Genomic DNA, 22,711 nt, shown 5'->3' with positions numbered 1-22,711 from the left:
TTAAGCATCCCTGAAGGAGGAAAACAGATGCTTTCATGTTGTTTGTCAGAAGGGGAGCTCCCATGTGCTTGATGATTTGCAGCCATCACAAATGGGTGCTTATCAGGCACCCAGTGGGTGAGAGTAAATGGCTGGCGTATCACATGCACACGACAAGCCTGCAGTAGAGGATAAGCACTGCTTATTAAAATACACTGCAGAACTCCGCATTGACAGAAACCGAGAGAATGCTACCATCAGAAAAGCCTTGCAAAATGCAGCACTCTTCCAATCTCATATACTCCTGACACTGACCTCCAATCTCTTCCCATTCTGACAGTCTCCCGAAAAATACAGATAGGCTCTTGCTGGATTCTGCTACTAATATTGCAGCAGCAGAAAGCGGCAACATGGAGGGAATTTTATAAGGCAGGGGAAAAATGTGTATTCGGTTTGCTGCTCAGTTTGTATTTAGAGCCCTTAAATCCCTTTGGTAATGTCATAAAAATTACTTGTTGATGAATGACTGGCAATATCAAGGGTCTCCATTTCACAGATATTCATGTCATCTTTCAGTTCATTCATTCATTTCATTTGTATGCCGCTGTTCCACAAAACGAATCATGCTCAAAGCAGCTTACAACAAAGAAACACCAGAAGAACAATTTCGTAATAACATAACAAAATAATAACATAGTAAAAAATTCGTAATTACACAGAAAAATACAAATCTAACAACATACAAAAAGTCACATTTCAATACTATGAATATACCAAGATTATTTAAACACTATACAGCATACAGCACCCAATAGCAAAAATAACAAGGGGACGTTACAGTTTTACCTTAGCCGTAGAAGCACCCACCCATGATGTTGCTCACCGTCTCTCTCCTGCAGCAGCTTCTTATAAGGCTCCCAAAAGCAAAGGGTGGGGTAGCTGGAAACACTGCTCCGATTATGTTGCTCTTTCAATGCTATCCTCCTTTTAAAAGACAAATGCCTGTCAGAATAACAGGTTGTTATGATTTGTGTCAGGGACATGGTCACTGTTGACACTGACTGGTAATTCTTAAGATACAACTTATGCATGTTGCACTTTCTGAAAAGAAGTCCCTGTTGCCTCTGAGAAATGCAAATTCTAATGCCATAGGGATGCTTCAGCAGAAAACTGAGCAAGGGGAGACATTGCTACCTTCCTCCTGTAAGTGAGCTTGGAACTGTTCCCCACATGTCCAAGACAGGAATGGAGAGCCTGTGGTCCTCCAGAGGTTGCTGGACTCCAGCTCCCATCCTCCCTAGCCAGCATGCCAATGGTCAGGGAGGGTGAGAAGTATAGTCCAACATCTTGGGATGTGGCACTGCCTGATAGGTTTTTCTGCTATGCATGTTTGCATTAAGAACTCTCACATATCCATCTTTTCTGAGAGCATTGTGATAGACCAAAACTTGGTTATCACTTAATTTTTGATAGCATAGAAGGCATAGGTAGGAGGTTTAACAGCCTAGAAATGCATTAACCTCATGCAGATTTTGTCCTACAAATCAGCAAGGGCTGGTAGAGACCATGCTGCTACAGCAGCTGTTTCTTAGGTCCGTCCGCACAAATCCTAAAATTCTCCCTCAAACCATTTTGTGCCCGCAGAGAGGACTTTCATAAGCCCACAAGAAAGAAGTTTGCTGAATTAACTTTTAAGAACCAAATAAATCACCCAGATCTCCTGTTTTTTTTGCTTTCTATCTTGGTGTGCCAGAACAATAGTTCCATATTAAAAATAGGTATCATAATTCATCTCTTCAGGATGTCTTCCCTCCCCACTAAAAAAAAATTGCCCAATTGTTCTTATCCAATTGTATAATTATGATCTGATTTAAGAAGCCAGTTCTTACCTTTGTCTTCTAATAAGACTTCCTGAAAACCATGCCAGTTGGACATATCAAGGAAACATTGAATGGGTTGGCTGGAAGAAAGTTCCATGATTATAAACATTAAATTCTGAGAGAGAATTCCCCGGTCCCCAAATATTAACAGATCAATCAACCCAGTAAAAACATGTGGCTTTAGTGCTGCACACCAAGTGAAATGTGAGTGGAGGAAAGACAAATATTTTCAGCTTTGAGCTTGGATTTTCAGAGAAACCTTCCTTAGATTTGAGGGGTATCATTGCTTACAGGTCAGGATGACTCTTCCCAGACCACCCCCCCCCCCGGAAAAAACTATCACCAGAGAATTGTCAAGGAGAAGCAATTTCAGAAAGAAGTACTGCTGAAGAGAGGTTTCTCTGGGCCAGTAAATTTCCACATATATGCTCTTCAGAATTCTTCCCACTTCTCTAGACATTCAGTGCCTCTAGAAAAAAGATTTGAGTGGCATGGGTTTTGCTTACACTTATGATCTGAACGTAATGTTTGGAATTTATTTCTAGGTCTAGTTGATGGTAAACACACACACAAAAAGCACAATCTTACCTTGCAGCGTGTGGCTTTGGATCACATTTGTATCTGAAGCAGCTGTGTCCAGCTTCTATTATACTTCATCTTCCATTGAAAAGGTTGCTTGGGACAGGGCTGAATTCATAGAATCATAGAGTTGGAATAGACCACAAGGGCCATCGAGTCCAACCCCCTGCCAAGCAGGAAACAAATTGGATAGATGGTTTTCTATCCATTGGATAGATGGTTTTCTCTGCACAATGGCAAAGCTTTGAACTTGATGGTCTTTTGCTTCTTTCAAAACCTACAATTCCATCCATAGTGTACCATAGAGCAGGTACTTGGCAGGAGCAAGAAACAACAGCATCTTAGGTACCTGTAAGGCAGGGAATATCTTGAATATTATTATTACGAATTGCTACGACGGCAGAACAATTAAGTTCAGAAGTGTCTGGGCCTGTAGGATGGAATTTCATTGCTAGCCTCCTTGGTGGAGGAGTGAGGAGACAGCAAGGCTGATATGGCGTGGGCAGCGCCAATCTGGTGTCACCACTTCTGGTGAAACCTTTGGGTGAGCTGAAATTCCAGAACTTGGCTCAGATGTTACACATCTTATAGATGAGTCTGCTATGAACCTCTAGTGCCTATGAACATCTAGAAATTCAATCAAGCTTGGTTTATGTTAGATCAAGCAGAAATGGGAGCAGAAATCCCTTCCTGTATACAGAGAAGCTGACTGTAAAATGTTGGCTGGCTCATACTATGATAATAAAGCTTCATCGCTGGCTGTACATAGTGCTGATTGGCAATCATGAAGCCCCTTCACTCTGAAAGTGCCCCCCCCCCAGTATTAAAAATCCAAAATGATTGGCTTTTAAAGAAAGGTATTGAATAAATGTTCTAAATGACTAAACACCCTGAAAATCAACAGGGGACAGAGGGATGGGAAGATGAAATCTGCCCCTCTCCCAAAGTCTGAATGGAGATGCCGGCAAAAATCCATGCTAGAAAATCCATACTTGGTACATGGGCCAATAAAGGAATGAAGCTGGGCACAGCAGAAAAAGCTGTATGTTATTCTTGGGCATAAACCTATTTATTCCCATTGATGTGTGCTTAAATGGGCTGTCCAGTGGGACTGCAACAATTTCCTACAGTTGTACAGTTCTTTGTATAAAATTGATATAAACCAATACAAATATACCAAAAAACACATTTTTTTTAAATGTGTGCTTTATTTTTTTTAAACCTGTATAAATAAATACAAAATGACAAAGAGGTTTATGTTTACTAAACATTGCATTTGATTGTATGACATTACACAGTGTCTGTCACAATAGGTTGACTTAAAATTGTGTCCCTTCAGCTGTTGGTGCATAATTACATAACTTTGTAGGATACAATTAGTCCTGAAGCTGCATCCAGCCACCCTTTTCAGTGAAACCCCTGAGTGCTTACAATTGCAAAAGAGTGTTAGGGGAGCCATTAAACCATAGTGGCTGAACTCTGGGAATTTTGCAAGGAAAACAAAGAGAGGAAGAGAGAGGAAGAGAGAAGAGAGTTTTTCTTTCAAGAGATAAAATCAATGCCAGGCTTACAAACACATTTCTTTCTTAGAAGACGATTTCCTCCTCAGTGGCTGAGAAACCCACAAAACTTTCAAAGCAAAATAAAATAACAGCGATAACAACAACTCATTTCATTACATTGCTTAGTCACCTGAGATTCCCTTCCTCCCCTTCATGCTCATAGAAAGCTTGGCAATGTATATATTTGATGCACATACATTGCACATGTACTTGAATCACATGTTAAAACTGCATTCCTGGATCTGCCCAACGTAATAGCATCCAGAGCTACTCATGGGTATGAATTTAGCAAAGAGAGCACATGATAGTTGCTAGGTTCAGTCTGAGCTTCGCAAAGCAAACTTAACTATACACTATTTGGTCATTGTCACCATGTCCACAAACATGGACCAGGTGCTCTATGCTAGAGCAGCCCACATCTGAATATGCTGTTGGGTTTTAGTTTCACAGAGCATGAGGAGGAGGGATACAATCAGCCACTAAAAGGAGCCCATGATTCCCCAAACAGTTCAACATTCTTACCCATGGAAGGTCAACTGTCAAGGTTCTAAAAGTGTACTTTGATTTAAAATAAACTGGATTCACCAAATCTGGCCATTTAATAAACTAGTTTTCTTTTCAAGTAAGAGCTCCTCGTTTCTGACCAGCTCATCTGTGGGATTTCACCTCTTCTTTTAGAAGCCTATCACCTTCAAAAGACACACACACCAAAAACACACCTATGTATCAGAATCATATGACGAATCAGAGTAAGCTGTTGAGGATTGCAGTAAATAAAGACAACCTATTCAGGTCAATTCAGTGTCAAGTTCTAGACTGGTATCATAATTAACTACAGGCAACATGTGTCAGGCAATCAATGTTTGGACTATGAATTGTGGCTGGCTGGTGATGCCATGTTCCACAGTTTAAGCTTTTTAAAAAACTTTTTGTAACAAAGGACCATGGTTCTTCTTCTATGGTGGTTTTTGAAAAGTTTCTCAATTAAAATCAGTTCACACACTGTGTACTACAGTAGCAGATGGTGTGGTGAGGTGCCCCTGCTCCCCTGATCATTGGTCAGTCACACCAGTGCTACTTACTGGAAGGCAAAGGGGAAGAGATGAGGCAGCAAGGCCAGCATGGCACGAATGCGCTGTGGGAGCCAATTTGATGGTCCTGCCAGTGCATTTGCTCTTTGCCAACCTCACTGCCACTTTGCCCTTTACATGTTGGTAAGCAGCAATGACACAGCTGTTGACTAGGTGACCAGAGGTGCCCCACCATGCCACCCACTATTGGTGTGCTGTGACCAGTGAAGGCATTCACAGGGTGAAGGCAAAGGGAAAGCAATGTTGGAAGTGGGTGAACCTTACCAGGACTCTGCACGCTACCTGTAGCTCATTACTGACTTATGTGATTCATCATCGATTCATAAATTACTCTAATCACAACTGATTACACATTGGAGGTAAAATCAAAAGTTCTCCCACATAGGAGGGTCATGAATGCAACAACTTGCACCATGGAAGTGCCTGTGATGGAAGCTTCAGTGAAACCTTGGATCGTTAATGTATTATTTTTGTCACAGTCTCACAAACCACCTAAAAACACACAAAAGACAATTGCTGATGAATCATGTCTCTAGCTTGTTAAAAAAAACAATGCCCAAGGAAACCCCGAAGAGCCAAACTTGTCCAAAAGAAAGGCAGGGCTTAATTGTTATCAGGGCTCAGGTCCTCTCCAACACCTTGAAAATGAGTGTTTTCCAAGAACGACACCCCTTTGCAGAGATTCCAGAGCCCTATTCAGATATTTGTTTAACTGTATCTGTGGCAGGGCTCTGCAGGGAAACCCTGCACCTTCCACCCCACCTCCCCATGTTGAATGGAAAGATCTGATGAGAGACTGCATGGCGGTTTGTCAAAACAGTTATAGTCCTCCCCCCCCCCACTCAGGGCCACATGGGAAGGTTGGAGATGGAAAGCATGGAGCTGGAGTGTACAGCTCCATGGCCACTCTGTTGATACAATTAACAAACGCTTCTGATTTACACCCATGTCTGTTATTTGCATGGTGGACTGGAGGGCTGCATCTATGCTTCCATTACCCAAACACTGTTACTTCCTGGGTAGGTGATCAGGGCTCAGTCTTGCACCGTTTTGAGTCATCAAGGCTGGATTCAACTAAGCTGTTGTGGCAGTGGAAACTGGTGCAAAGAGCCCCACTGAAACAACATGATTTTCTGCCTCTCCCTGCCCCATGTGTCCCCATGCCCTCCCCAAATCTGCCTGGGAGGGTCTGGAGAACCCCATAACTAGTGCGCGGGGGCAGGAAAAGGGAGATAGTTCCATCTGGTAAAGAGAAACACTTGCACTGATGGCAGAATTCCACCTTATGGAAGAATCCTAGAAGCCTTAGAGGAAAGCAAGAACATGCCTGTCTCTCATCACTGACCAAGTGCAGTCTATCACTGCACACTTAAGACAAAGGAGTAGGACTTCCATAGCTATTGGTATGGTTCCCCAGTAGACTCAATCTTGGTGCCATTCTTTTTAGATATTAGAAGGAAGTGACCAGGGACGTAGGAGGAAATGAAGAGACTCTAGTACATGACTACAATGAAAATACTTTCCTACATATGTTTGACTAGAATATTCTATTATGGTTGAAGCCAAAGTTTAAAAATAGCCAGCCTTCATTCCCTTCTGAAGGGCAAAACTAGATTTATTAGTGGAACATACTGTATGTTGCATTCAGTTCTTCTTTGTCAAGTTCACACTACATCGCTGTAAAAGGGCTTCATGTGTTCAACAATTTATAGTGACCTTGGTTTAAGAACAGCCCTGTTTACGAACAATTCGGTTTATGAACTCTGCAAAACCGGTAGTGTCCCGGTTTGCAAACTTTACCTCAGTCTAAGAACAGAATCTGAACGGTGGAAGGGCACCGGCGGCAGGAGGCCTCATTAGGGAAAGTGCGCCTCGATTTAAGAATGGTTTTGGTTTAAGAACGGACTTCCAGAATAAATTTAGTTCATAAACCGAGGTACCACTGTCGTTGTCTTCCATTTCTAGTCATACTGAAAACTGAGAGCTTCCTGTGATTACTACTGCACTTGACTGAGCAAATGGAAGGCCAGTCCGCTACAAACAATGCTATCAGTCAACCCTTCTGAAATCTAGACCTTAAAATTAAATATTATTTTCATATTTGTTTCCTGTTACTTCACTGCAAGAGAGGAGCAGGACTAACACCAAGGGGTCTGCATCACTCGGCAGATACTGAGGCCTTAACATTTAAGGAGGGCCCACTGTCAACCCATGACCCACTGTGGTGCAGCTGCTTTTTCTCTTGAGCAGTGGGACTAGGTCCTTCTGGTTGGTTATGGTTCTCCATCCTTAGCACTGCCACCTGGAACAGTGGTGGTGGTCACCTCCTTCACACAGAATAAGGTGTGCCCACCCTCCTCTTGTTGACTGTACTGGCTATTGCTTGTCTCTGCCTAGAGTGATTGGATCAAGTCCTCTTGGGGAACACACTGCTGTTAGTGCTGTGCCATGCCACCAATTGCTTGGTTACTGTGGTTTCTTTCCTCTTCTCTCAACATAAGAGAAACAGGACCAGTGGTCCCTTTTCCTCCCTGGAGAGATACCCATCATTCACCCACCAATCTAGTTGGCCAAGCAAAAACTGAAGACTGATTGGATGAGCCAGTGATGGGCCAGCAGCAACCGTTAATTGCAGCAGCAGTTGTGTGGAAAGGAGGAGTAGGTAGGCAAGTGGATCTCGCATCTTCTAGTTTCCAGCACCACTGCATCCATTTGAGCAGGTGAATGATTGGCAGCAGTGGGTAGCAGCCGCCAATGCTGTCTGCTCTCTGTTTCTGGGCAACAGCAGCTGGCGGTATTCCTACCAGTCATTGCTGCTGGATCACCAGGTGAGCAGCTAGCAGTGGTGGAGGGGAGCAGCAGTAGCTGCCACCTGCATTCTGCCAGAATGAGGTGGGGAAGGAAGCAGATGCAGAATTGCTGCTCCCTCTGATAGTGTGGAAAATGAGGCGGGGGACCCCAGAGGGCATCTTGCCCAAGGTTCCCTGGAACCTGTCCTGCAGAGACATTGAATTAAAAAGGATCTGTTTCTAAACGAAAACACATTTTCACCCTAAACAACAGGCTGAACAAAACCCAATTGCAAAAGGCAGGCACGTTACTGAACAACTTCATTTTATGCAACTTCCTTCGCATGAATGAAAGGCAAAAAGAAACTGGTGGTGTTGGGACTAACTACTTTAATTCTATTCCAACAACTTTGCCTGGATTGTAGGCATCATTTCCAACCCAAATGCTTCAGTACAGTCACTAGAGATGAGATGAACTTGCAGCCAATATGGCTATTTAAAAATAATGAGAAATTAGCATGCTATGTTGACTAGCTAGACTGTCAGAATGGAAGCTGATGGGGAATGCTAGAGGTGGAAATGTTTCTGCTCTAAGTCCTGGAAAAACAACACCTCCCCTTAGAAAATAACATGATCACTTTCCTCCTCTCAATTTACCTGGCAGTTGTTTTCTGCTTTCATGCTCTGTGGCCTCTAAATGATACCTTTTCTTTTTGGAAACCCCATCAAAGTTTTGCTGATGTTTCCTACTTGCTGGTTCATTACTCCTGCAGCCGAGATTCGTTTTCTTCACTGCTCAGAATTAACAATAGTTGTATGAATATAGAGGTTACGTATTCCAGTCAATAATGGAATTCGCAAGGTTAACCTTTAGTTTCTGCTTGAGGGATCAGCAGTACCACTGCAGTTTTCTCAACTGCGCTCTCATTAGTTAGTATTGCCAGGGGCTGAGCACAGCTTTTTACAACAAAGGACAGGTTGGAGAAGTTGAGTTGAGGTCCTGGAAGACGCACCTTCTGGTGCTTCAAATTCCAAGCCACAGCTTCGGAATCTAGAGAGTATCTTGGAGACTCTTGCTCCTTCCAAGCTGAAACATAATGGGGGATAAGTGCCTGGCTCTGTTGGTACAACATTTTGGGTGGGAAGAGAAGGCCCCGTGAGGGAACTTTGAAGCTCAGGGCTGGGCTGTTACCCCTATTTAAAAGAGGAGAGTGTGAATCTGGCAGGCGGTCAAATTCCCCAATGCTTGAGAAGACTGGGGTGTGTGTGTGCAATCATAAGGGGAGTCCCAGAAGTGGCTTGAGTCCTCTGGAATTCTCTGTGCCACAGCTTCAAATAGCTTTGAAAATAGCACAAGGCATTTCTGTTTAGAAAAGCATTTTGTAGTTTTAAAATGGTTTCTATAAGATGTGTACGTCTGAAGTCAAAAGGCAGTCTGCTGATGAAATGATTTTGTGGTCTTTGTGTTCATTCTACTGATGCATGGCTAGGAATGCTGGAAAATTCTGTCAGATCAGAAATGGAAACAGGTGCAGAAATTTGAATGCTTGTTGGTCACAATTAAATTATTTACTGCATTGTTTTAGGTGTTTTCCTTCCATTGAAAAGCATTCAAATTAATTACATAATTCATTATGTTAGTTTCGGTCATAGCAGATGGTTAAATGAACAACGTAGGTTTTAGCAGAAGCCAAACTGCAGCAGAATGGAAACAGCACTGATGACAAAAAAACATAGAAATCACTGCCCCCCCTTAAATCCCAACACATGGCTATACCTTGTTGTTTTATTATGGGTTTGCTGTATTTTAGCTGCTGCAAGCCACTTGGAGCAATGCAGATGCATTGGAAGACTGAAAAAGAAAAGTTTTAAATAAAGATACAGGGAGACGTTATTTGTGGCTTTGAGGCTATCCCTACTATAAGTTGTATCAAGCTTATGTAGAGGATGATATGGTCATATATTCCAGCAATGAATCAACCCATCAATAAACCCTATGCAGCCATACCCTAAAGTGATGCTCACCTTGCATTCTTGGCAGCCACTCCCATGTAACATAAATAATCAGTATGGCTTTCCACCTTCCACATATACAGGGAAATAATAGTTTCTTTTAGAGAGCAGTGAGTATGCTGCCTCCAGGATCCCCCTCCCATAGTATTTAATTTTAATGCAGGAACGTAGGAAGCTGCCTTAAACTGAGTCAGACCATTGATCCATCTAGCTCAGCACTGTCTAGTTGGTCTCCAGGATTTCAGGCAGCATCCTCTCCCAGTCCTATCTGGAGATGCTGAGGCTTGAACCTGGGACCTTCAGCATGCAAAGCAGTTGATCTACCACTGAGCTATGATCCTCCCCCTAAATATGGTTGAACATGGTGCTTAGTTTTTGTTGTTTGAAGATGGGTTTCCTAAGTGAATTCTGACTTCCCTGAATTTCCCAGCCAAAACAAAACTAGTTTCGTCTCTGCTTTCACGATGGAAACAAGTCATTGACTTCAGCAGGGGTTATCTATTGGCAGGAGAATAAGCATGCAGAAGAACAGAAAACAGCACTTAAAAAACCCTACTGCTGCTGCACCAAGCACTGTCATATGAAGCCTCATAGGATGCTAAGAGACATTGGCACCTTTCCGTGTAACATCAAACCATTTAGTAGTCCTTAAGCTTTTACAGGCCTGGCCTCATTTAATAAGGTGGTTGGCATTTAGGGTTTTTCTTTGCTGGATAGATCTTCTTCAGGTTTTGGAACTCTAGTCTTCATCTAATTTGCATTGTTTCCAATAAAATGCTGGGCGTAAGTTTTGGATATGGATCATTTGCAGTGAAATTGTTCCAATTGCTCCAGTTTTTCTTCCTTCATTTCTCCCTAGACTCAGATCACTTGTAAATTGAGAATGAATTTGCACAAAGCCACTATAGGGAATAATATCTCCAGGAATACCAGTGTGAATGAACTTGCTAGGCCAAGTAAATTAAGCTACCGGTAATTCTGCCACCCTGGAGTAAAATCTGCTCTGACCAATCAGTTATTAAATGGGTGTTGTAATGTTTTTAAATGAGTTTTTTGGTTAAAGGAATTATAATAGAGTAAACTTAAAAGCTTACTGTAACTGCCTTTTAAGTGATTAGCACTTAGGGTAAGTGGGTGATATTTTGAAAATGTAATGATGTGCCATAGAAGATCTAAGATCAGTGGCCACAATCCAACACAGAGTTGCTACTTTAAAGCCTCATTAATTCCAGTGAGATTTAAATGTCCATATCTTTGAAATGGATTTATTCTGCTGCGTATCTGGAAGGCAAATTTAGAATCCAGCTTAAAAGCAAGTATGGAAAAATAATTGAAACAAGTGTGCAGATTTTCAGATAAAAGATTCTGCTAGACCATAACCTGGGGTAGGAAGAACAAAATCACTTTCTATGCGATGGAAATAATTTAAAATTTTCAGCAAAAGAAATATATTTATCTTACTGTAAATTAAATTGTGCCATAGGGCTTCAGTTTCTGTTGGGGTGAATTTGTGAATGAAGAATTCGCTTGCCTCTTTAAAGTAGCTACCATGCTCCAAAGTGGATCCACCAACAGCAACAGGTCACAAAGGAAAGATACAGACACCGACAAAGGGAACAACCCATGGCAGACCCAGATGTCAGCCTTGTCTCCATGCCTACTCAGACAAGAGTATTACAGGACCTAATAATGCCATCCATAACACCAGGGGTTCATTCAACTGCTCATCTTCAGTATTATATATGACATCATCTATCAGCCATGCCCTTCTGCATTCTAAATAAGACAAACACTCTGGTCGCTATGCAAAAGAATCCAAGGATACAAATCTGACATCAGAAATGATAAGTTCAAAAGCCAGCAGGGGAACATTTCAAACTCCTAGGACTTCAGTAAGTGACTTTCAGTGTCTATCCTGGAACAAACAACCTTCAAAGGGGGACTGCAATGTGAAACCGTCGAAGTTCACTACTTCATGAGGGTTAATGCGCTCACTTGTGGACTAATCCAAGACAAAGAATTTTCAGCACATACTTATAACAAAGCCACAATGTATGTAGTATTAATATCTATTTTGTGAATTAGCGCCGTACTGCTTGTACTTTTCTGCATTTCATTCCCCACTGACCTCCATGGTTTAGAATTCCCTGTCCAAATTATGCAAACTACACACACACACACACACACACACACACACACCTGCAGCTCAGGATTAAACTGCATGCCAAAGATTTTCAACCTTTTTGAGTCCATAGCTCCCTTGACCAACTACATTCTTTCTGCGGCAACCCTGTGGGACTCAGGAGTTATGTCACCCCTTTCCTGCAGAGCTGGCAGCCTCTCACCCTTTTTCGGACACCCTCCCTTGTGGAATGTTTCCTCAGCCTCCTCTCCTCTCCCCTCTCCTTGACAGTCCTCCGGGCAGTCACTGCTGCCGTCCCTCAGAGGAGTTGCCCCCTCTGCCCCAAAGAGAGGTTGCCCCAAAGAGGCATCAGAGGAGGGAAGGAAGGAAAGAAAGAGGGACAGAGGCCAGTGTTGCCCATGACACCCCTGACCATCATTAAAGGCACCCTGGGGTGCTACGGCACACTGGTTGAAAACCACTGCTGTATGCAGCTGATGAATCATAGAAGGAAGGTACATTGCAGGTACATAGCAAGAAGGAAGGTACATTGCAACTTCCAGTTTCTACTGTATATTAATCAGAGTGTTTGTGCTCACAGCAGCTTGCCAAACCTGGGCATTATGGTACTTTGTGTGCCTGTGTGTGATTTCCATTTTAGGAAGGAAAAAGGTTTGGCAGGGATGCAAATGTCTCCTGCTTGAGCACCTCTCAAGCTGGCAAGAATGACAAAATACTTTACATTGAAACAAAACATCTTAACTTGCGCATACATACAGATACCCAACAGCTGAACAGCAACAAAAGAAGCTCCTCCATCAAAGCGGAGCAGCAAGAATGGCTTGGATGGATATCTGGAAAGGAACAAAAGAGACTTCACCAAATCACTAGTTTGTTTCAGCAAATGCTTCGTGTGCTTATCCTCCAAGTTTGTCCAAACTGCAGGCAATCGGAAACATCTGTGATTGAGGAGAGACCACTTTTGTTAGCTAGACGTATGGGAGATAATTTGTGCACTCTTTTAAGTCCTTGACAGATTCCATGGGGGAAATCGGAATGCTTATATACTGTATATAATATCTGAACACAGAAGCTCATTCTAACTTTTCCCTCTAACAAAAATATTCTTTATTATTGAAAGATTATTTGTGGAAGCCAGACCATTGGTTCACTTTCTTGGCTGTGGCATTAATAGCCCAATCCATTCTCTACACTAGCCCATAGGAACTGGCCTAAATGACCCAGTGCCAACAGAAGAGGGCAAATACACTCCTTGCCCTGATCTTGAGGTCAAAACTCATTCTCGGTGTTGGATCTGCACTGGTACCGTCACATAAGGGTTCTAGCACAGCTTTTGCACAGCTCCAATGACCAAAAGGTATTGTTGTTTTTTCAGGGCAGGTGCAGGGCTAAGAAACAGATCTATAAGAAGATCATAGGGTAAGACTGGAAGGTTGGCTGCCCGGTGCTGCCTGCCCAATCCCAGTGCAATAATGTTGATGACTGGGTGGGTGGGTGGGGCTTGCAGGTTACTATCCACAGGATATTTTCCTGTGCCATGGAAGCTAAAGCAGCATCATAAGATTTGGTTTCTAACGCTTTCATTAAAGCTTGTAAGGGGCAGTAGCATTGCTTTAGCTAAAATAGGGAAAGAGACACAAATATCTTAAAAACTCCTCTGGCATAGATCATTGCAATAATGTTAATAATTTGTCTGTTAAATTGGTTTCTATCTGTCTCTTGTTTTCTGTATCAAATTTATTTTTTTATTTATTAAGGGCAGGGGTGGCATCCATTGTTTTCCATTATTATCAGGACATCTGCTCTTAACATAAACTTGATGCAATACTGAGAGTTCAAAAGCCACTTCTTTGAAAGTAGCCCCACTAATTTCCGTGACTCATGGTCTACAGTCGAGATTACTGAAATGGAAATTACTGACAGAGGGTCGTAGCCCACATTACACGTTACGTAAAGGTGCTCATTGAACCTCATCGTGTGTATTACTAGTGAATGGCCTGGAGCGAAGGCTCTTATTTGAAAAAGAGCCCTAACATTCACATTTGCTTGATGAAATTTAGGCATCGGAGGCTTATTTCATGGATTTTGGTGGTGAAGTTCTTAATATATCCCTTCTCTATTCTGCCACTAGACCCCCTAGCATATTTAAGAGAGCGCTACAAAATCTAGCATCAGTAAACCAGGTCTCCTAAATGAGACAAACACATTTAGAAAGCGGAGCTGGATCAGAGAACAAGAATTGTCTCTGTGTTGTATACATATCATTATTTCCCTGTTTTCTTTAAAAAGAAAAAAAAGAAATGCTACAAAATCATGTTATCTTAAAAAATATACTGGGGGTTGATTACATTTTAAAACATCTCTTGATTCAGAAAAGAAGGCAACTGCAACATGACCCTACATTGACAGTGATTGCTGTATTTTACCATTGCGTATGCATTTTTTTAAAAAAATCTTCTTGGCCTTTTGTGGTTGTTGTTGTTTAACAAACTTGCATATGCATTTCCATTCAGAAAAGGCGGCGGAGGGAGGGGGGGAGGAAGCAACAAAAAGGGAAGTTAGATGTGATGGCTAAGATCCATAATAGCTGACTCACTGACTTGAGTTATTGCTGTATTGAAAGTTTCCTATAGCCTTGATGTCCAAAACGTACACTTAACGGCTCCTTCAGCCTTGACAGTTGACCTTTCAATGTGCTGGGATTTTGCCACAGGGGCAGGAACATCTGGAGGACAAACACAAGCAGTATGCCATTTAGTCACCAACCCAACTCTTCTACTCTCTTATCTCAGGCAGCAGCCCAAACTGACACTCTCTTTGTATTGGGTGAATGTAAATTTCACTGTACTTTTTATGTGAAGGCCAATCAATGTATAGCTATTTTTCCCCCCCTTCACACACTGCTTTGGATGCTCCTGGTTTTAATTTGAAAACAGACATCCAAACACCATTCTTTATATAATCAATATGATTTTCTTCTCTTGGTAAGATCTAGGGTGGCTTTTTTGTGTTTTTTTTTGTTTTGTTTTTAAAAAGAAAAACAAACCAACTAAGTCAGACTGTTGTAATTTGGTCAACCACTCGGGTGCTATCCATATCCACCATTTCAACACATTCTATTTCCTCCCGGTTCTCAGGAGTTTTCTTGTCTTTCCTCTTTTTCTTGGATGGTGGCAGAAAAGTCAGTATCACAGGTAAAATGGCAAAGCAATGAAAGAAGGTGACTAATGCTATCAAAAACAAGCACCTGAACAGTGTACGGGTCAGATTTGAAGGCACAGCTGCGAGAGGAACCAGACCAACAATGTAGCAGAGGTAGCTCTGTAAAATAGCTACCCCATGCACCTCCAGGGCATTCTTCACCCATTTAGTTCTCGTGACATCTTTGCCCAGGATGAACGTTGACAAGAGAGGTGCACAGTTGTCAACAGTGTAATTAATCCCATAAATTAAGCACAGCACAGAAATGCAGTCCAGCTCTACTTTCCACAAGGTCATAAAACCTATAACTCCAAATTCGACTGAGGCAACGGTGAGCGTGAGCCACACATTGATGAGAGAGTCTGCCACCAGGAACGCAGAGAAGAAGAGGAGGAATAAAGCACTGATACAGGAGTTCTGCAAGGGGGCCCCCACGTACGAGGCGTAACGATCCATGTAGACAAACGAAGGGTTGAAGACAATGAACTTGACCTTGGATTTGAGGGAGAGCTTTCTTAAGGTTTCCAAGAGATGGTAAAGCTCTTCCCGTTTGGTGTCCATGGTCTTGGCCACCAAGAACATTCGAGAGGCCACAATGTCGACTTCATTGTTGTACTTCTTGGAGAAAATGATATCCTCTGAAAAATGGGCAAACGGGGGAGCTTTCAGAAAGGAGTTCCTCAGCATATCTGTGAAATTCTTTTTGGGTAAACCCGTCGATATGTTGAGTTTTCTAAGGTAATTTAAGTAGCTCTCAAACCACGATATCCTCACAAACCCCTTGGTGTACTCTAGCATGTCGTCTTGGACGGTCATGTTCCAGTATTCGATGGATTCATAGATATAAAACCCAATGACTGGACTGTAATTACTGAAGTATTTCTGCTGAGCAGCAGTATACTCCATGGTTCGTGTCGCAGTTGCTACAATGTTACTAATGTCTGACTCTTCGTTGACCTGCAGGTAGCCCATTAAGGCAAAGGAAATATAAATAAGGTAAAAGAGAACTACAAAAGGCTTGACATACGTGTTCGTTATCCAGTCACAGTAATAACGCTTGAGGAAACACACCAAGAGGTGGCTTTCGTAGCTGTTTGTCTCCTCTGACTCTGCCGTGTCCTCACTGAATTTGGCTGTCAGAAGAAACCTATACCAGGCAGGCTTCTCTTGCAAGACGTCTGGCTTTGGTACCTTTCTGCAGAAGATACTATGCTGGTAGTTGTTTTCTATGTAGCCAGTAAACACGAGGCTGGAACCATAAAAGGAGAGTACATAGAGGTAGTTGAAGAAAATTGCAATACAGGAATTGCAGCAGAAGAGCCTGGCTGCTTCAATGTTAGTGAAGGGGCTGGCACCTATCCCAAAAGTGACCAGGTACATGGCAGTGGTGAGAGAAAAGGAGAGCATGGAGTCTGCAAACACGGCGGCAGTTCTCTCTTTCACGTGTTGGTCTTCCCTCGTTTTCCTCCAGGAGGACAACATTTCAAAAGTTCCATATAATCCATGCCCTGAAATAAAGGAGACAGCGACAGTTCAAATGCCATCGTAATGTCAGGAAGGGAGGACAAACCAGTAAATGAGAATGTGTCCCAGGGTGCATTCATTTATATGTGCATATGGGTGTGGTTTTCAGAAATAATAATCACACGCACACACACACACACACACACACACACTGGAACTATATCAATCAGGGCTGGTAATGTGCTGTGCCAGGAGGAAGCCACAGTTGTCACCAGGACAGGAAGAATTATGTGAGGATAGTTATTCAAATCAAAACTAATTTATGCATTTTTCATGCCATGTCTTCACTTCATGAGTTATCAAAGTTAAGGGAACTTTAACTGATATGGAAGTAAAACACTGAGCTTACCTATGAAGTCTATTTTATAAAAGACACAACACAGGGTGTGTGTAATGGCACAGAAGATGATTTCCTTTCCTCCCCCATTGTTTGCTTGTGGCAGGGAAACTCCAATATTGTGGTCAGACTAAATTATGCAAATCAATACAAGCCCTGCAAATCTGCTTAATTTTAAGTATTATCAGAGAAAGCTCTGTGTGTGCAGTTGGAATGCAGATGGTTCTTTCCCTGCTTTTGTAGTGAATAGCAAAGTCCATGTAGTCTCGAGAATTTAAGCTACCTGTGGGTGTCTTTAAAGCAAGTTCCTAACCCTTGTCATATTTCCAATGAATAACACTATGGGAGTATGACAGTCACACACACACACATTTTGTGGGGCAGGGGATTTTTTTTAAAATTGCTTGACATTCTCATTTTGTAACTTGAGATACTGCTAAACTGATGGATCATTTGTAAAGTGGCAGACTGCATGGATGGCTATGTTTGACAATTTACTGTTAAGTCTTAATCCTTATTAAATCTTTTATTTGCCAGCTATTGCAGAAATTTTCTACAGCAAACTTTAATAATAAACAGAGAAGAAGACAGCCGTCTAAAAGCCTATTACTGATCAAAATACTGGCAGCTAGTGACTTATATATCATTCTTACCTAGATATGAAAATGAAAAGATTTGGAAGCTTCTTATTCAACTCTATCAAATGCTTTTTCATATCAATAAAATCAAATGTTTCCTTCCTTCCTTCCTTCCTTCCTTCCTTCCTTCCTTCCTTCCTTCCTTCCTTCCTGTATATGTGCTACCTTTCAGGGCAAACCCCTTTCATAACAGCTCACACAAGCAATTTAAACATAAAAAGCATCTAGGTACAATACAGTTAAAAATAATATAAGACAAAACAGAGGAAATCCAAAAACAGCAGTAATAAAACATAACTCAGCACTTTAGGTAGAAGCATACTGGAATAATGGAGTGGGGGATGGAGGAAACAAAACAAAAAGCCCTGCTCATGGAAATATATCTGGGGAAAGCTGTGTTTTATTTTGTAGACTGAGCTACTAATTGTACTTTTCCCTGATAGAAAGGAGACTTTCTAATGCCTCATTTCCGTGTTTTTAAAAGTTTTTAAATATATTGCCTTTTAATACTGTATTTTACTTTTTTGTTCTCTAATATCTAATGGATCATTTGTTGATGGGCAGCTATATAAATCTAATAACAAATATTTTCCAAAATTAGAGTGAATTAGGAAGGCCATATTTAGGTGGCAGCTTAATATGCACATGAAAAACCATCAGGCTTTTCATTGAATCATTGAAAACCCTGCAGGTTTTCAATCTGATAATACCAGAGTTCAAATTCAGATCTTTAGGTACTCTTAAACTAAAGTAAAACCCCTACTGAGATAACGTAGAAGGTAATTTCACCTTTTGAAAGGTTCACTCTTGTCTTGGAGAGCACAGAGGTGGCTGGGATCTAAAGGTAAAAGGACCCCTGACCATTAGGTCCGGTCGTGACCGACTCTGGGGTTGCGGCGCTCATCTCGCTTTATTGGCTGAGGGAGCCAGCGTACATGTGGCCAGTATGACTAAGCCGCTTCTGGCGAACCAGAGCAGTGCATGGAAATGCCGTTTACCTTTCCACCGGAGTGGTACTTATTTATCTACTTGCACTTTGTGCTTTCGAACTGCTAGGTGAGCAGGAGCTGGGGCAGAGCAACAGGAGCTCACTCAGTCATGGGGATTCGAACCGCCGACATTCTGATCAGCAAGTCCTAGGCTCTGTGGTTTAATCCACAGTGCCACTCGCATCCCACAGTACTCTTTAGGTACTCTTAAACTACTTAAGAGTACTTTAGGTACTCTTAAACTAAAGTAAAACCCCTACTGAGATTACATAGAAGGTGATTTCACCTTTTGAAAGGTTCACTCTTGTCTTGGAGAGCACAGAGGTGGCTGGGATCTGAAGGTACTCCCTGCAAATTTCCCAATATTTACAAGCATAAGGTCTGTGATCCTGTCCATTTTGGATGCAACAGGATCACCATCATTTGTTATTCTGTCATATGAAACATGAATAAACATATAAAATGATATTTGGGTCCTATCTGCAGTGAGACTTCTGCTATTCATCTTCATTTTCCAAACTGCTTTATAGTTGTTTCCACCAGGCAGGTCAAGACTGTCAATTTGTTAACTAGCACAGTGGCCCCATTAAGCTAATTGGGAGCGCTGAAACTCCCCAGACATAAAATCCTACAAAAAAGTGACTGACATCCTATTGTTAATTATGTTTTAAATAGTTATGTTCTATTCTCAGTAGGGAAAACTATTAAGTTCACTTTCACTGTCTTTATAAAGGCATATTGACCTCTCTCCTTTTAAAAACCCACAACAGCTTGCTTAGTAAAAGAGGCATGGAGAGGTTTGTTCTCATAAGTGCTGTGGACAAGTCTGTCTGAGAATTCTATGTATCATCCACATGAATCTGGCTGCTATTAAACAAAACATTCTGCAACCAAATCTCTGCATATTTTACATTTCTGGTGCCATGTTGCAGTCTGCTATAATTATGTACAAAGGCTTTGCCTAGTAACAAGGTATCACATTAAATCATTCAATTAATTGCAGAGATTAAAAAAATAATAATTGCGAAATCACAAGTGGTTTCCCAAAGTGTGCAGGTTCATTTTCTCCTTCTTGTTTCAACAATGAAAAATGTCTTCCGTTTCTAACCCTGCACACACAAACTCTTGCACCTTTGCCTCATATTGATGAGCCATTTGTCTTTATTAGGATTTATTGGTCTTTTTAACGGATGTTCTTGATTGTTCCCTTTTTCAGCTCCATGGAACATATTTCCTCCACGTTTCAGAATACTTCAGCACTGCTTCAGCTACAAATAATCCATTATCTGGGAAAAGAGGGAGAAATCTGACCTGCTGGGGGGGAAAACGGTTTGGTAGCACAAGATGGACAAAAAGATTATGGTTAAAAAGAATGGCTAATCTGAGAGGAGTTTTTGCCGTCTGGAATGCTCAAGCATAGGAGAGCACTAGAAGAAGAAGAGAAGCCCAGAGGAAGATTTAAAAAAATAACAATCTAAGATATCTGACACATCTCCTCCTCTTCCACTGAGCATCAGTGTGTTTCCCACTCTCATGAATAAATTCAGCTCCAACTAAACAGACATTAAACACCAAGTAGTAACTTCATGGATACTTTTAGGTATCATTTAAGGAATACGTTTTGCACAGTCCGAGTGAACTGTTTCTTTTTGAACCAGATATGGTTTCTTATGCTGAAAGGGCATCTCTTTCTGATTTGAGACCATGTTCTTGCCCTGGGGCTGTAGAAGAGCAAAACACGATGCAGGTACAGGAGGCCAGCCAAATCTTCGAGTTATTCACAAATGCAGAGACCACATAGTATATTGCCAGCTGTGCAGAACTGGCCGTAGGATAAGCAGACCAGCTTCCTTGAACTGATCCACGAATGAGGAAGCCTCAGAGAAGGGAGAAGGGGCCCCACACTGGACAGCCTTTACTATTATCTTCAGAGAACATTGATGTGGAAGCCCATCCACTTCACCAGAGGGTTCCCCACAGAACAAAGGGAACTGCCATATGCAAAGCTGCAGTGTTCAGGAGAAGGAGTGCAGCCTAGCCTACAAAACTCTTTTCTTTGTAGCCCATCAAGGAAAGACGATTTTTGTTGTTGTTGTAGTAGTAAGGATTTTAATTTTCCCCAGATTTTAAATTCAAATGCAACGAAGTAGGAAAAGCTAGCAACAGCACCAGTAGATAATTGTATGTTTTTAAAACTGTATTTAATTGTTGCAAGCTAACCAGAGACCTTATGGCGAAGGGCAGGTAATAAATTAAAATGACAACAGAAGCAACAATGTTACTTTTTTACACTAAAAAATCAATAACTCTGAAGTTCAGGGAGATACTTCCAAGATACTGTTACCTTCTTTTGTGTTAGCAACATCAGATTGTCCCTTTTATTTTAATAGACTGCTGCCCTTAGACAAAAGACTAATGCTTAACATTTTTTAGGCAAACCTGAGGTAATCATGCTAATTATTTTGGACTACAATTCCTATCACCCTAGATAGCATGAGCTGGTAGAGGCTAATAGAAGTTTTAGTCTAGAACGTCTGAAGGGTACCAGGTGGACAAAGGCTGATCTAGTCTATCAGCTGAGGATAAAACACCACCTCACTGAACCATATCTGAATGTCGGCACATGTGGCTTCTTTAGCTGGAGCACTGCGAACATGATTATTTACTTTTTATATGCTTTTCTAAACTAAACCATTTCCACACCACTTTAATTTGCTATGTCAGCTCTGGCATAGTTGAAGGACCCAAAGATTGGGCCCTTCAGGGCATCCACAGGGCTTAGGATGGAATACAGTGGTACCTTGGGTTACATACGCTTCAGGTTACAGACTCTGCTAACCCAGAAATATTACCTCGGGTTAAGAACTTTGCTTTAGGATGAGAACAGAAATCGTGCAGCGGTGGTGCAGTGGCAGCAGGAGGCCCCATTAGCTAAAGTGGTGCTTCAGGTTAGGAACAGTTTCAGGTTAAGAACGGACGTCAGGAACGAATTAAGTACTTAACCTGAGGTACCACTGTAGTTCCCTAAGCTTTTGGTGCTCTGCCCTGACCATAAATGCCTCACTTCATGCACTTTCCACTGAAGGACCACTGGTGTTAGCTTACCATCTGCATCACCACAGACAGGACATCCACTACATCAGAGTTCGCCTGCCAGTAGCGCTGTTCTCCAGCATGCATGTGAGTGTGTTAGGACTGCAGCCTAAAAATCTTTAGTTACTACTACTACTACTTTATTTCTTATACTCCACCCATCTGACTGGGTTGCCCAACCACTCTGGGTGGTTTCTAACAAAAATACAGGAAACAATAACAACAACAATAACAATAACAACAACAACCATTAAAAGCTTCCCAAAACAGGGCTGCCTTCAGACGTCTATGAAAAATGATACAGTTGTTTGTCTCTTTGACATCTACCTGGAGGGTGTTCCACAGGGCGGGTGCAACTACCAAAAAGGCCTTCTGTCTGGTTCTCTGTAGTATCACCTGCAGTTGCAGTGATGGAACTGCCAGAGGGCCCTTGGAACTGGACCTCAGCATCCGGGCTGAGCAGTGGGGATGAAGATGCTCCTTCAGGTATACTTCAGGTGGTGTCATCATGCAAATACATATTTGTTTTGTTTTCTGGAACATAGGGCTTATCCATACTTCTGCTTGTCTCACTGCCTTCCCTCCCAGGGAAACCCGCTGTTTGCTGGTGAATCGGAACAAGCGCCAATTGCTTTTTCTGTGGATTGATGTTTGTTCCGATTCAGCGGTAAACAAGTTTTCCTGGGGAAAGCAGCAGAGCAAATGAAAAAAACTGCTTGGACCTGTGCCTAAAAAGCACAGGATAATCTGAAGTGTGGGTGAGCCCATAGCGTATGAAATTATTAATTTTTTAAACAAATGAGTAGATAGTAACGAGAGGAGGTAGGATCCAAATCTCCTCTCTCCTTGTACAGAGGGAAGACACAACATCAGAATGTGTGAAAAATGATGTG

The 22,711-nt window shown here is 41.9% G+C and overlaps 1 protein-coding gene and 1 long non-coding RNA gene across 2 annotated transcripts in view; both read right to left on the bottom strand.

The window, feature by feature from the left end:
- LOC310706393 overlaps positions 1-2,553 on the bottom strand; it is a 42,220-nt gene extending 39,667 nt beyond the window's left edge. Inside the window, exons 1-3 of the long non-coding RNA XR_014525828.1 lie at positions 2,448-2,553; positions 1,888-1,939; positions 826-981 (exon numbers count right to left, since the gene is read on the bottom strand). This is a non-coding gene — a long non-coding RNA (uncharacterized lncRNA). The remainder of the gene's footprint in view (positions 1-825; positions 982-1,887; positions 1,940-2,447) is intronic.
- Positions 2,554-3,626: 1,073 nt separating this feature from the next.
- Positions 3,627-22,711, bottom strand: part of PTCHD1 (patched domain containing 1) — a 65,149-nt gene continuing 46,064 nt past the window's right edge. Inside the window, exon 3 of the mRNA XM_083501859.1 lies at positions 3,627-16,745. Within this exon, the coding sequence (XP_083357985.1) occupies positions 15,091-16,745 (1,655 nt within the window). The 3' untranslated portion in view covers positions 3,627-15,090. The remainder of the gene's footprint in view (positions 16,746-22,711) is intronic.

This window comes from Podarcis liolepis (genome assembly GCF_965112155.1).
Source record: "Podarcis liolepis genome assembly, chromosome: 4".
Classification (NCBI taxonomy): domain Eukaryota; kingdom Metazoa; phylum Chordata; class Lepidosauria; order Squamata; family Lacertidae; genus Podarcis; species Podarcis liolepis.
The sequence above is the reverse complement of the archived record's forward strand: the minus strand, read 5'-3'. Positions and strand labels throughout refer to the sequence as shown.